This window comes from Chiloscyllium punctatum, chromosome 8 (assembly GCF_047496795.1).
Source record: "Chiloscyllium punctatum isolate Juve2018m chromosome 8, sChiPun1.3, whole genome shotgun sequence".
NCBI lineage: Eukaryota > Metazoa > Chordata > Chondrichthyes > Orectolobiformes > Hemiscylliidae > Chiloscyllium > Chiloscyllium punctatum.
In genome coordinates this window covers 7690367-7703118 of record NC_092746.1, presented here as the reverse complement: position 1 = coordinate 7703118, position 12752 = coordinate 7690367, and the positions used below count along the sequence as shown (strand labels likewise).

General features: G+C 37.5%; 1 protein-coding gene across 2 annotated transcripts in view; it reads right to left on the bottom strand.

Moving 5' to 3' along the window:
• The window catches only part of dnah5 (dynein, axonemal, heavy chain 5), a 352727-nt gene that overhangs the window by 224851 nt on the left and 115124 nt on the right, over positions 1–12752 (bottom strand). For both annotated transcript variants that reach the window (XM_072575131.1, XM_072575132.1), the window contains 6 exons: positions 11961–12068; positions 10907–10992; positions 8706–9027; positions 7351–7557; positions 5725–5896; positions 2157–2302 (listed from right to left, as the gene is read on the bottom strand). In XM_072575131.1, the coding sequence (XP_072431232.1) occupies positions 2157–2302; positions 5725–5896; positions 7351–7557; positions 8706–9027; positions 10907–10992; positions 11961–12068 (1041 nt within the window). The remainder of the gene's footprint in view (positions 1–2156; positions 2303–5724; positions 5897–7350; positions 7558–8705; positions 9028–10906; positions 10993–11960; positions 12069–12752) is intronic.

Sequence of the window (12752 nt, the reverse complement as noted above, 5' to 3'; positions counted from 1 at the left end):
AACCACTGTCACGATTCGGTGGTGGTAGTGGTTACACTGTGTATTTCTGTGTATGTTAATGCTTTTAAACGTTCTGCTGTTTACTATGTACTTCCCTCTGCACTAGACCATCAAAACTGTATCACCTCACATTTCAAAGAAATACAGAATCCCTACAGTGAGGAAAGAGACGATTTGGCCCTCAAGTCTGCACCAACCCTCCATACAAAACCTTCACTGCCCCCCCAACCACAATTTCTTTGTCTCAAATTACAGCTTCTGACTATCATTCCTAAGTAATATTTTCATCATCCTTTTTTCTGCTATAATAAAGATCAGTATCAGGAAATATTAAGGTTTAACACTTCATGTGTTTCCCTGATTATCATTTCCCTGGTAAATTTAATTTACTGAATATATTTTCTGAAGAGATCAATGAATGAAATTAAGGTAGTCAATAACAACAAAATAGTTTTTTGTGGTAATTGGTGCTTTACTAATTGTGATCATCTCAAACACAGGATAGCTAAATAAAATAAATCTAAAATAAATCATGCACTGTTAATGCATGATAATCTTCCCCTTCTTCCATCCTGCTCAGCCAATATAATGGTTACCAAACATTCCTAGGTGAAAAGTTCCATTATAAATAGATTATATAAATAAATGTAAATACTTAATGAAATACTGAAAGTAATCCTTCTGCACAAATACAAAATAAAAACAGTGTTGTATGGCTACTAAAAGCAACAAGCTGCCAAAGACTGTTACTTTTTCCATCTGTATTTTGTGTCCTTTTAACTGCAAAGCCTTACTGTCACTAGAAACATTGTTCAATATATTTTACATTTTTACTTGATTAAGTAATGACATTATCTTTAGCAAAAAGCAGAAGGAATTTATCCTTTCAAAGATTTTTGAGAGTGTTGACCATCATTTTCTTTAGGCCTAATAGGACCAATAGGACAATGTGTTATAAAATAAAGGCTTGTGTCAATGTACTTATATCAGCCTTTAAATCATGACCAGACATGAAAACCATGAATATTCACAGAAGTGATCACAGGACCACACATTAATTTCACATTTGGACTTCCTTCTCTAAACCTCTACACTCTTCTTTTCTCTCAGATGTTCTCCTTCAAACTTACCTCTTTAACAAAACTTTTGGTCATCTGGCCTAGTGTTCTGTTATGTGGTTAAGATTTCTATTTTGTTTTATAAAGCTTCTGTGAAATGCTTTGGAATGTTTCACAAGTTTAAATCTTGATATGAATATCAACTGTTGTTGCAAGACTCCAAATTTTACCAGGAAGCATTCGGTGCCACCATCAGTATGAAACATGTGACCCAATCATGTGTTGTGTTACTGATGGCAGTTAATTAAGATCCCACATTGCGAATGGGTGTCCCATTATTAATGGTGGTCTCCTTCTCCAAGCCACTAGTCCAAGCAGAGAACTGGTGGCTTGCCAATGCCACTGATAGATGCAGCCATGACTGCAGCTGTGGAGAAAAGAAGTGGTTGCCATCTTTGAAAGCCACATTGTGCTGAGACCAGTCACAGACAAAGGATTTGGCAATCGAAAGGGCGAATCCTTCAGCGGCAGTGTCAGAGCCACTACGATGACCAATGCTGCCCACAGGACACTCCAGAAGGAGCCTGCGAGGCTCAATATATTTGGTAGTATCCCAATTCAGCAGTCGTCCCTCCTGATGGCATTAAGATGAAGGCAGAACATGAAATGGTCATTAATTAGGCAGCTTGGGTTAAATTCCCACCGGCCTCCAGCTACTGCTGTTCCTACTTCTAAAGAAATGCTCTGGCGATGAGAAAACTTTGTGTTTCTATCTTGATTCTTTTCACTAGTATTTTATGAGCCCTCCCATCTCAAAGCCCAATTACAATGGCTGGTAAAATGTGAGCCTGGGTATCTCATTACTTTCCAGTGAAATAAAAGCAGTACCTTATAAGAAATTCTTGGCTAAAGATAAATTTATCGAACTATTATATAATTCTCCAATATAAGAACATAAGAACTAGGAGGAAAAGTTGTCAATTCATCCCCCCCAAGACTGCTCTGTCATTTGAAAAGATCAAGACTGATTTCATCAGCTTCAACTTCACTTTCCTCTTTAGCTTGAATATGGATAATTTACAGGCAAATTATACAGACCTTAGTCTCCTGCACAAATTCTTCACATGCAATGGGTTCCTCCTCTGGTAGTTTGCATAACTGTATTGTGCTCATATCTTGAAGTATTGCATCAATACGAAATTCTATCAAATCATTCACACGATTCAACAGAAGTTCAAGTTCGTCTGCAAATTGTCATACAAGTAGGTAAAACAACAAGCAATTCTTATCAAATGACCATTTATAATTTTCAAAATGCAATTATTCAAACTAGATGCAGCATTGCTGATGTGGTACAAGACACAGCTATAGACCATGCAAAAAGCTACTGATCTCTTCAGGACATTTTCTTGGATCTGCACTCAATCGTTATACCCAGATTTATCTAGAAAAATACCCCTTATGCGTTGGGTGTTTAGCTTCAGCTATCAGTAGGGGACATGTAATCTTGAAATGAGCCAACTGATGCTACAGTCCGAACATTTGGCTTGTCTACGACTGTGAAGGCCTGTTAAAGATATTTCTGAAGAAAACTGGTCAACAAGTCTCATGAACACAACCCAACTCTTTCGGATTAACTGGTGTCCTGAATTTGAGTTCAAGAAAGGCATAAAAATTTTATAAACACTTTACAATAGTTACTGTTGTAAGATACCCATCAAAAGTCATTCCCTCCTCCATTGACTCCAGGAATGCAAAGCAAGTAATTATTTGATAATAAGTTGGTGGACCTACAAACGTTAAAACACACACCCCTTCATGCAGAAGATTTGGTTTATTAGTTTAAGATGCATAGTTCTGAAGATAAGTTAATCAATAATGGATGGAAACCTAGTAGAAAGTATCATAGCAATCAGGGATTTCATGACTTGCATAATGCCCCATGTCCATCCATATATAGTGACTGGGCACAAATGCAGAACAGTGAATGCAATATGTATCTAAACATATTTATGAGTACATGATTACTACTTTTTCTCTACATGAGCAATATGAATTAGATGAATCACCAACAGTAGCTAAACAGATTACCTGTTACCAACATTACTGGGCTTAGGGATCAATAGAGAGATGCTCATAGCAATACCATCAAAAGAATTGCACACTGGATAAGATGGTTAGAAGTTTTGTAAATGATAAGAAACTAATTGAATAACCTGCATGATATGTTCTCCTCCAGAGTTCCATGGTGGCTTAGGCCATAGTGGAGGTTTCCCCATGCCAGGAACATATTGACACTCACTTGACTCCTTGTCGTTGTGCTAAGAAATGGACTTCATAGTTTTATGGAAGAGTTTAACATGGGTGAAGACATACTTTACTGTGAGGCTGTAGGATAGAGGCAGAAGTAGGCCATTCAGCCCATCAAGTCTGCTCTGCCATTCAACTAGATCATGGCTGATCTGATAATCCTCAACTTCATTTTTCTGCAAGATCCTTGATTCCCTTACTGATTAAAAATCTGTCTCAGTCCTGAACATACTAACAATGGACATTACAGCCCTCCGTGGTAAAACATTCTACAGATTCACTACCTTCCAAGAGAAGAAATACCTCCTCACAAGTGTCTTAAATGTATGACCCCTTACTCTGAACTTACATCTTCTGACCCACTCACTTAACATGTCTGTATCACTTTGCAGACCTTTTGTGATATCCTCAGCATTTACATTACCATCTATATTTGTTTCATCTAGCAAACCTGACTGCAGTACATTCATCTTCCTCATCCAAGTTATTAATATATTGTTAATAATAGTGGCCTCAGCAGTGATTCCTGTGGCACTCCAGTAGTTACAGGTTGTAACCCTGGAAATACCTCCATTCTTTTAAGTCCCTGTCTTGTATTTGTCCGCCAATTGTCTATCCATGCTAATACACCATCTCCAAATCAATTACTTATTGTCTTATAAAGCACCTTAATGTGGTGTATTTTTGTGTGGGAGATTGCCAGCTTTTATTGCTCATTCCTCGAGGACAATTAAGAGTCAACCAACTATTGTGGGTGTGGAGTTACATGTAGGCCAGACCAGGCAAGGACAGCAGTTTCCTTCCCTAAAGGACGTGAGAGAACTATATAGGTTTTTATCCAACAATTATTTCATGAATCTCATTAGACTTTTAATACCAAATATTTTCTGGAAATATTTAGACCCAGGTCCTCAGAACATTGCCTGGGTCTCTGTATTAAAATTCAAGGGCTATGACATGACATTGACTTTACAATTATTCTCTGTCCTACCATACAGCTACTGTTAGGGGCTATAGACTACTCCTTTCATTGTCTTCTTCCCCTTTTTATTTCTTACATCCACCCAAATGAATTATACATGTTCCAATCCACAATAATTTCTTGCAATCTTACTTATTTTTTCTGTATTACCATGCTATTCCAACACTCTTTCTTTCCTGCCTAACTTTGCAAAAAAAGGTGAAAGTGAGGACTGCAGATGCTGGAGATCAGAGTCGAACAGTGTGATGCTGGAAAAGCACAGTCAGTCATGCAGCATCCGAGGAACAGGACAATTGACATTTCGGCTAAGCCCTTCATCAGGGATGAATCTTTGTGAAAAGTCATATACCCCTGAATAAGTTCCCAGCTTTGATCTCTTTATGTCCCCATAATTGCTATAAGATATCCTTTAACCCCTATTTGTCTCATTAATTCATTTCTTTTATTCTGAATACTACACACATTCAGGTAAAGTGTCAGTAATTTTGCATTTTTACCATCTTTCTCCTTTGATCCTATTTGCTACTGGTTTTCTATGCTTGAATCCTCTGTCCTTCCTGTCCTATTCTGGGTATTGTTACCCAAATCGCTGCCCTGTAATGCTGCCACATCCTCTTGCTTTGTACACCTACACTTACCCTCTCCCAACTCTCCACCATCTTTAATTAATTTAAAGCTCTTCCTTTAGTCCAAATTATGTGATTCATCAGAACACTGGTCCAATCCGCACCAATTGTTCAGCCAAGCATTTAAATTCTTGACTGTATTCACCTTATGCCAATTTTCCCTTGGCTCAGGAAATAATCCAGACATTATTATCTTAGAGGTTCTCCTTGTCAAACTAGCTAACTGCTCAAAATCTTTCAGTAGATCCTCCTTTCTATTTTTACCAATGTCATTGACACGAACATAGATGATGAATGGATCTCTCCCCTCCCATTCCAAGTACTGTTTTTTAGTTCTGATATCTCTTGTTATGAACTGTAGAACATTAGTACCATGTGTGGAACAAATGCCACCTGTATAAGTTGCAAACAATGTAGAAAGATCTATTATGAATGTTCTTACTATTGTAATGTAGGATTTTGACCCTCAATTCTAAGATACAATCATGGTCTGATTTATTTAATGGGAACCAACAGGTGAAGTAATGATATGACTTGGTGGATACTATTCTTCTGTGGTGGAGTTTGTGAAAACATTTCCATCAACACTGAACTGGCTTGTGTAGGATTTCTTCGAGTGCACAGTAACAAAATCATGGACTTGCTTTTTAATAAAGGAACTTACAAAGTCATCAGACAGAGCATACATTAAAAAAATTGCCCACACTTTTATTAGTCTTTGCATGGTCAAATCAAAAATTAAACCCACCTAAAGCTTCAGAAATCCTGTTCAGGTATTTGTCAATGTTCAGTGAGGTCCAGTTGAGAGACATCAAACCTGGCTGTATTGCATTATCAACTTTGACTAAATGGGGACCCATCAGTTGCACAAAAGTACTTTGAATTTTTGACCTCACTCTTTTGTTTTCTGATAATGTCATCTAAACATATGTAGAAAGGAAAGAGTCATTTCACTTTCAAAGTACAGACAGCTTTCACTCTTACAATTAAGTCAAGGTTGAAAAATATTACAAAATCAAAATGCTTTTTGAGGGTCAATAATACTAAACTGGAATGCAGTTTGTATAGCAGGGGTGATAAGTTATTAGCACTGCGATATATGTTCATGTTAAATTCACATTCTGAGTTTGGTTACAAAACTTAGGAATAAGAGGTTTCAAGTTGTCATGGGACTGGATGCTATGCTCTAATACCAATGGCTTTGGAGATGAGTTTGAAAAGTCCAGCTTTCCCACAGTCCTCACCAACTCCTCCAACGAATCTGATTTTTTTCCAGGATAGGCAAGGATCAGTTAGCTCATCCGTCCATGGGTCTTTTGAGACCCATCAGCGGCCATTAGTTATGCCTTCTTCGGGTTTTTTTTTCAATTCATTTATGGGGTGTGGGAGTCACCGACTGGGCCAGCATTCGTTGCCCATCTCTAGTTACTTAGTTGAGAAAGCGGTGGTGAGTTACCTTCTTGAACCACTGCAGTCCGTGTGCTACAGCTACACCCACAATGTCATGAAGGAGGGAGTTTCAGGATTTTGACCCAGCAACACTGAAGGAATGGCAATGTATTTCGATATCTGTATATTGAATGGCTTGGAAGGGAACTTGCAGGTGATGGTTGTACCCATGTGTATTCCGTAGAGACCTAGACCATTGTCTGGGTCTAGGGATTAATAATCTAATGAGAATGCCACTAAGCCATTGATTGCCCGTGGTGGAAGTCAGTGGAAAGGCAGTGTTGCACTACTGGAAGATGTTAGTCAAATGGCAATGGACCCCAACCCAATTTTAGACACACTTTCATGTTATTTCCCCTCTTAGCCATTCCCTCTGAACCTTTACACCTGGTTCCCCATCATCAACTTTGCTGAGATGTCTGATTCGGAGAACGGGCAGTGGTTTTGGCTTCAAGTTCTCATGTATTAAAACCATGGGCTGGCTGTCTCCCTGAATGTTTAGCCATGGAAAGGAGGTGAGAGTGTGGGGGATAGGGGAGGAAAGCCTCGAGACTCTATGGCATCCCAAAAGCAGGGTAAGTACATGAATAGAAGTTTCACAATGTGACTTCAGAGTGTTCCCCCACTTGCCAATACCCTATCCCATTGCTATCATCAGAAGCAGATTGCTCTGATCTCAGCAATACAGAGAAAGGTTACATGGCTTCTCCTGTGCTGGCATTTCCTTCCATTTTTTTGTGAATCACATGCCCAACCCGAAGTAGTGCTGGAAGTTCCCCTTTCAATAAACATTGGAGAGAATAGCCAAAAGGAGGAAGCTACACTTCTTGTGCATGCTAGGCACCCACAGAGGACTATTTTGCCTCATAGAGTCATTGGAGTAAACTGTTTATTTCATATTTTTTACTACAGTTTAAAATATTACCTGGAGTCTGTTGTAATTCTTTTTAAAGATATCTTGTTTCTGCTGAAGGTCTTGGGCAAATGATGGAATTTCAAGTCCCATCTTAGCCATGCATTCCGTTTCACGTATTAATGTTAAAATTTGAGGATCAAAGTTCACAAACAGTTCTCCTGTGTCTGGGGCTTTCACTAACAATGACGCCTGCAATCCTGCTTTTGCTATTTCAATCTAAAGGAAAGCATTACAGTAAATTTGATCAAACAAAAAAAATCTTACAACTGGCAAAACATTTCAACACGAAACTCTTAACATCATTTCTGCAGAGCCTCTTTTTTAAAAAATGATCAGCATTTTCTATTTGGGATCAAATTAATTTATTTCCAACTGAACCTTTTTTTTTTTCCCCAGTTAAAGATTCAATTTAATTAGCACGCTACAATTATCATTGGAAGAATAACTTTAATTTATCCAGAATGTTGAGTTCATTGCAACAGTGTATTTCACTCTGGAACTTTTGCTGGACCTTTTTTGTAAAGTTCCCTAATGGTTCAGAGGGAACAGCCAAGAAAATGTGGCAAGGTCCAAGATTTAAAGAATGAAACACAGTGACCTATGTGAATCTAAACAGAGCGGAGACACTAGAATTGTTTCCAGCATTTCTAGGTTCTGGTAGTCTATCTCTTTCTATAAGAACCCCTGCTGGATTGTGTAAGTGCATAACAGCACATGATTTTATTCCAAATAAAAATGCCATTCTTCCATCACGTCAAAACTTATTCTTGAGTAATGGTTCTTTGGATCCGGTACCTGAAAGTATTCCCAACCTAAGAAACTAATCAATTCTCTCAAGAGAGGAGTTAAAATGGGGGCAGAAAAGAGAAACTGAAGGAGGGAGACAAAAGGAAGAAAATAGCAAGGAAAGAAACAGACTATACAAACCAATCCTGCAGTCAAGAGGAATCCCACTTTGTTCCCTATGATTTCTGTGTAGCCTTCCACTGCAGTCAGATCACCAGTAGAATTTACAACATTTTCAATCCAGCTTCACTTTAATCTTTGAACATAAACTGATTACCCAGAGGGCACAACATGATGACATACCATCAGACCAATGACATTTACAATAGAAGTACTGTTAAAATTAACGAAACAGTATGGATCATAACACGGGTCCAGTGCTTCATTTAAGTAAAGCACTGAAGTGGCAGCTGTCATTACTCAACCAAATCGATGGTATTTCTGCAGTTCATAAGCCAGTGACCAAATTTTTAGGCCACCTATATTCTGCATATTTGTCATGATCTCATTATTTAGCAATTTTTTAAAAATTACATAGATCTGACAGTGTTTGTTTTATGTCCTTTAACTTTCATTACCTGTCTGAGCCAGCCTCGGTGATACAGAACCTCAAACTCTAATAAAACCTTTGCCACTTTGTTGTAGTTGCGAACAATGCGCTTGGCATCTGCTGTCTGCAGAATATTTGGTTGTTTCTGGAATAGTTCCATTGGTTCCTGAATCTTATTAAAGAGCTGACGTGCCCACAAAATCTTCCCTGCTATTGGCGGCATGTCTCGAGCAATAGGCGAGTCATTTTTCTGTCTACTGTAAAGCTTGGATATCATCTCAATGTCTCGCCCGTAGTTCTGAAGAATCTTCTGGTATTTTTCATCGATGGCAAGATCTGATATTCCAAGTCTGAGTAAGTAATATTTTTAAAAACCATTAACCGTCAAACAGAGTTTCTTTCTAAATTAAATATAATGCTCTTATTGCTAAGTAAGGAATCTAAAAACGTTGTGACCGAAACAAACTTAAATAACTATGTAATTCACATAATAGAACAAATGTACTGAACATTAACCTGCCAGGATGGGTGCATTTCTATGTGGGCTGTAGGATAAACTTCAAAAACTGGAAATATGTTGGAAAGTTGGCATGAGCTGATCAACTTTGAACTTGCACTTTAATGATAGCACATGGGAAACCCTTGTGGGCCAATCCTGATGGACACTTTAGAAGTTAAGAGCTACTAAGTGGAATTTTAAACCTGGAATCTCTTTTTATCCAAAACATATGTTTTTACCAGGTGAACTGAAACTCACCTGATTGAAAAGGGCAGGATAACGCTAGAGATTGAGACGCCTGAATTACTGAAGGCATAGAAATACTATAGATCAGAATTTAATGGGATTGGGCTTACACCAAAAGCCTTAAAAAAATGGAAAGATCTAATTCCATCCTCAGTCCAAACATTTTCACTGGCACTAAGCGTGGATAGCAAACTGGAACCCTGTACTCTTGACCTGGTAGGTTCCTTTGGAGGGATAATTATCATATACCTCACCTCAACGCCACAATTTTTGTGGAATTAGGCCAACTTCTAGAGGACACCTTGTTCACCACTTCTCAGAATATTCATGATCCACAGATTTAATTACACAAAGGAAATAACTTACTGTTATGCCAAACAATTAACAGAAAATTCTCGCAAATGATGAGAGATTGAAACAATATGTTGACCGCAGGGATTTCTTAGGAATGCTGAAATACTCCAGAACAGCAAATAAATAGTTGCTGAGAAATTGGCAGACTGTGTTCATTGAGCCTGCATTTCTCAGCAACAAACCCAAACAAGCAGACAAAACATATCCAGAAACCCTAACCACTCTCCCCTCCATCAAAGACATCTCAGAAATGGCTGCCAGACTACTCAGACCCTTTGGCATCATGGTCGCCCACAAACTCACCAAAACACTAAAATAGCAGCTAATGAACTTGAAAGACCCTATACAGACAACAAGCAAAACTAATATCATTTACAAATTACCGTGCGAGGACTGTAACAAACACTACATTGGACAAACAGGCAGAAAACTAGCCATCAGGATACATGAACATAACTAGCCAGAAAAAGACATGACCCTCTCTCACTAGTATCCTGACATATGGATGAGAAAGGACACTAGGACAAGTCAAACAAAGACACACACGAGAATTCCTAGAAGCATGGCACTCCAACTGAAACTCTATCAACAAACACATTGAGTTAGACCCCATCCATCATCCCCTGAGAAATGGAACAGGAAGTTACTTCACCGCAGGAAATAACATCACCACAGGAAATGACATCACCAACCCAAAGAAACCCAAACAAATAAACAGAAAGCAGGAATTATCAGTAGTGCTTCACCTGAGGCCCACTGAAGATGTTACCTAGTAGGGTGACAAAACGTCCGGACATGAATCTTCAAGCTCAGCGGCAAACCTACATCCAAAATCCTCAACCTGAATAAATTGGCCCAATAACATTTCTATAACTTCCCACCACTCTTTGGACTCACTTTCAAGTTGCAGAAGCACAATGCTCATCCTTATAAATGGTCAAGCTGGTTGTGGACACATAACAGAAATTAACAGCTTGTCCAAATAATTTTAATGCAACGCAAAGCCAAGATATGGGCCACGCATAACATGATATTAGGGGTAACAGCAAAGCAAATGTTGTAATTTCTTACCTTTGAAATGACATTAATGATTATTATCTGCATGAATGCACTGTAGTACATCACTTTACCTTTCAAACTTCTTCAGTAGTGACAGGGCTCGGTCTGTATTCTGTATTTTTTCAATGCTGTTTTCTGTAAATGTCCTTAGCAGAGACTGTGTAATAATAATTTCAGTTTTTAATATTGAGCGTGAAAAATGGAAAATATTCAAAACCTCATTGTAACTTATTAATGAGAAGTAATATAAAGATATAGAATTTGTAGAACCAATAAATGCAACTGCCTGCTTTTATACGTCTATATAATAAAGTCTCCATTTACAATGTCACTTCAATAAATTTAATTGAGTGTGTTTTGTTTTTTTCACCTTTCCTGTCAACTACAACTTGAACAAATCCATATATGCTCAAGACAAAGCTCTGATGTGAAAAATATCTGCATTTTACAACTTAGTATTTTAACAACCGCAGTAATTCATGAACAAAATTCATGGATAATCAGCTCCTCATCCAAATGTATTCTTAATTTTTCATTTCAACAAAAACAAAGATTCTCATTGATCCAATAAGCAAGATGAAATCTTACTAAGAACTAGAAATAAAATTAAACTTTCATGAACGGCAATAGGACTAGTGTGAACACTTGCATTTTCTTTTGCAATCTACGTAAATAATAATTGGACTATGCTGAAAAGTAAGAAAACAAATGTATTGAGTTCAACATATACTAAATTGTTCAGATCATCTGTTGCCCTAATAATCAACTGATACAGGAGTAGTTTTGTTTGAGAGCAATTTATTAAGGACAAAGTTATAAGGCATAGTCGTCAAGAAACAACTGGACTGGTTTAAACTTTAACTCTATGGTGATGAAATTAAATGAACTGAATTATGAGGTAAAAAGCAAATAATCTAGACTAAGTTTAAAGAAGAGCAAGTAAAATAGAAAACTGTTGTCACAAACTTTAGAGGAATTTGTGGCCAGCTCTGAGATGAATAGGCAGCTTTCTTTTTAATTACTATACACTTGGCTATAATTTTGGAAACCATATATATAGAAAAACTGTTTATTGATTCCTAAATAATATGCTGCGCATTAACAAAGTAAATTATGGAAACTTACATGTACATCATTAGTTTGCTTACAAAACTCATCATAATCTTGGTCAAAATCAGTTTTCCTCTGATCTAAGAAGTTGTACTGCTTTTTCTTCAAACTTATCACAATGCTCTGAAACAGAATAAAGCACTGAACATTGTTAAAGGCATTTGAGGTAGCAGACTCGTTCAAGCCTCCAATGAAAACATTTCTGAACCTTATTGTGAATTTAAGATGAACCTCAATTGATTATATTTTCACAAAGTTCCTGTGTCTTTTGGGAAGGCAAAGCTAACTCATAATTAGCTTGACTGTTGCTTGTACTTCTGTAAATCTATCCAGTGTAGCTGGTTTCTTGCAAGAAAACTTTTAATTCCTAGGTGACTTCCATTAGAAACCCCCCCTTGTTGAGATGTCAATTGCACACCAGCTAGTGAAGACATATTACAACCACAGTGACTCCACTAAAACATACATGCTGTGAATAAATTAAGATTAAAAGTGACATAAAAAAGAAATCTGACAGTGACAAGATAGTTGTCACCCTTTTCTTTTAGTAGGTCTTTGTACGCTTTTCTCTTTCCCATAACAATTGAGCAACATTTGGCTAATTAATTTGCTTAGAAATTCAAGAACTGACCACTTCAGTGAGCTTGAATGATATCATCTTATATTTGCAACACAAAAACAAACAAACAGTTACAATCCTCCAATTATTTACAGCATCGGACTACTTACACCTAAATTACAGGCACAGCTGTCAGCATCCATTACCCCAGCCCTTCTCGCTCTTTACAAGTGAATCTAGTAACTCAC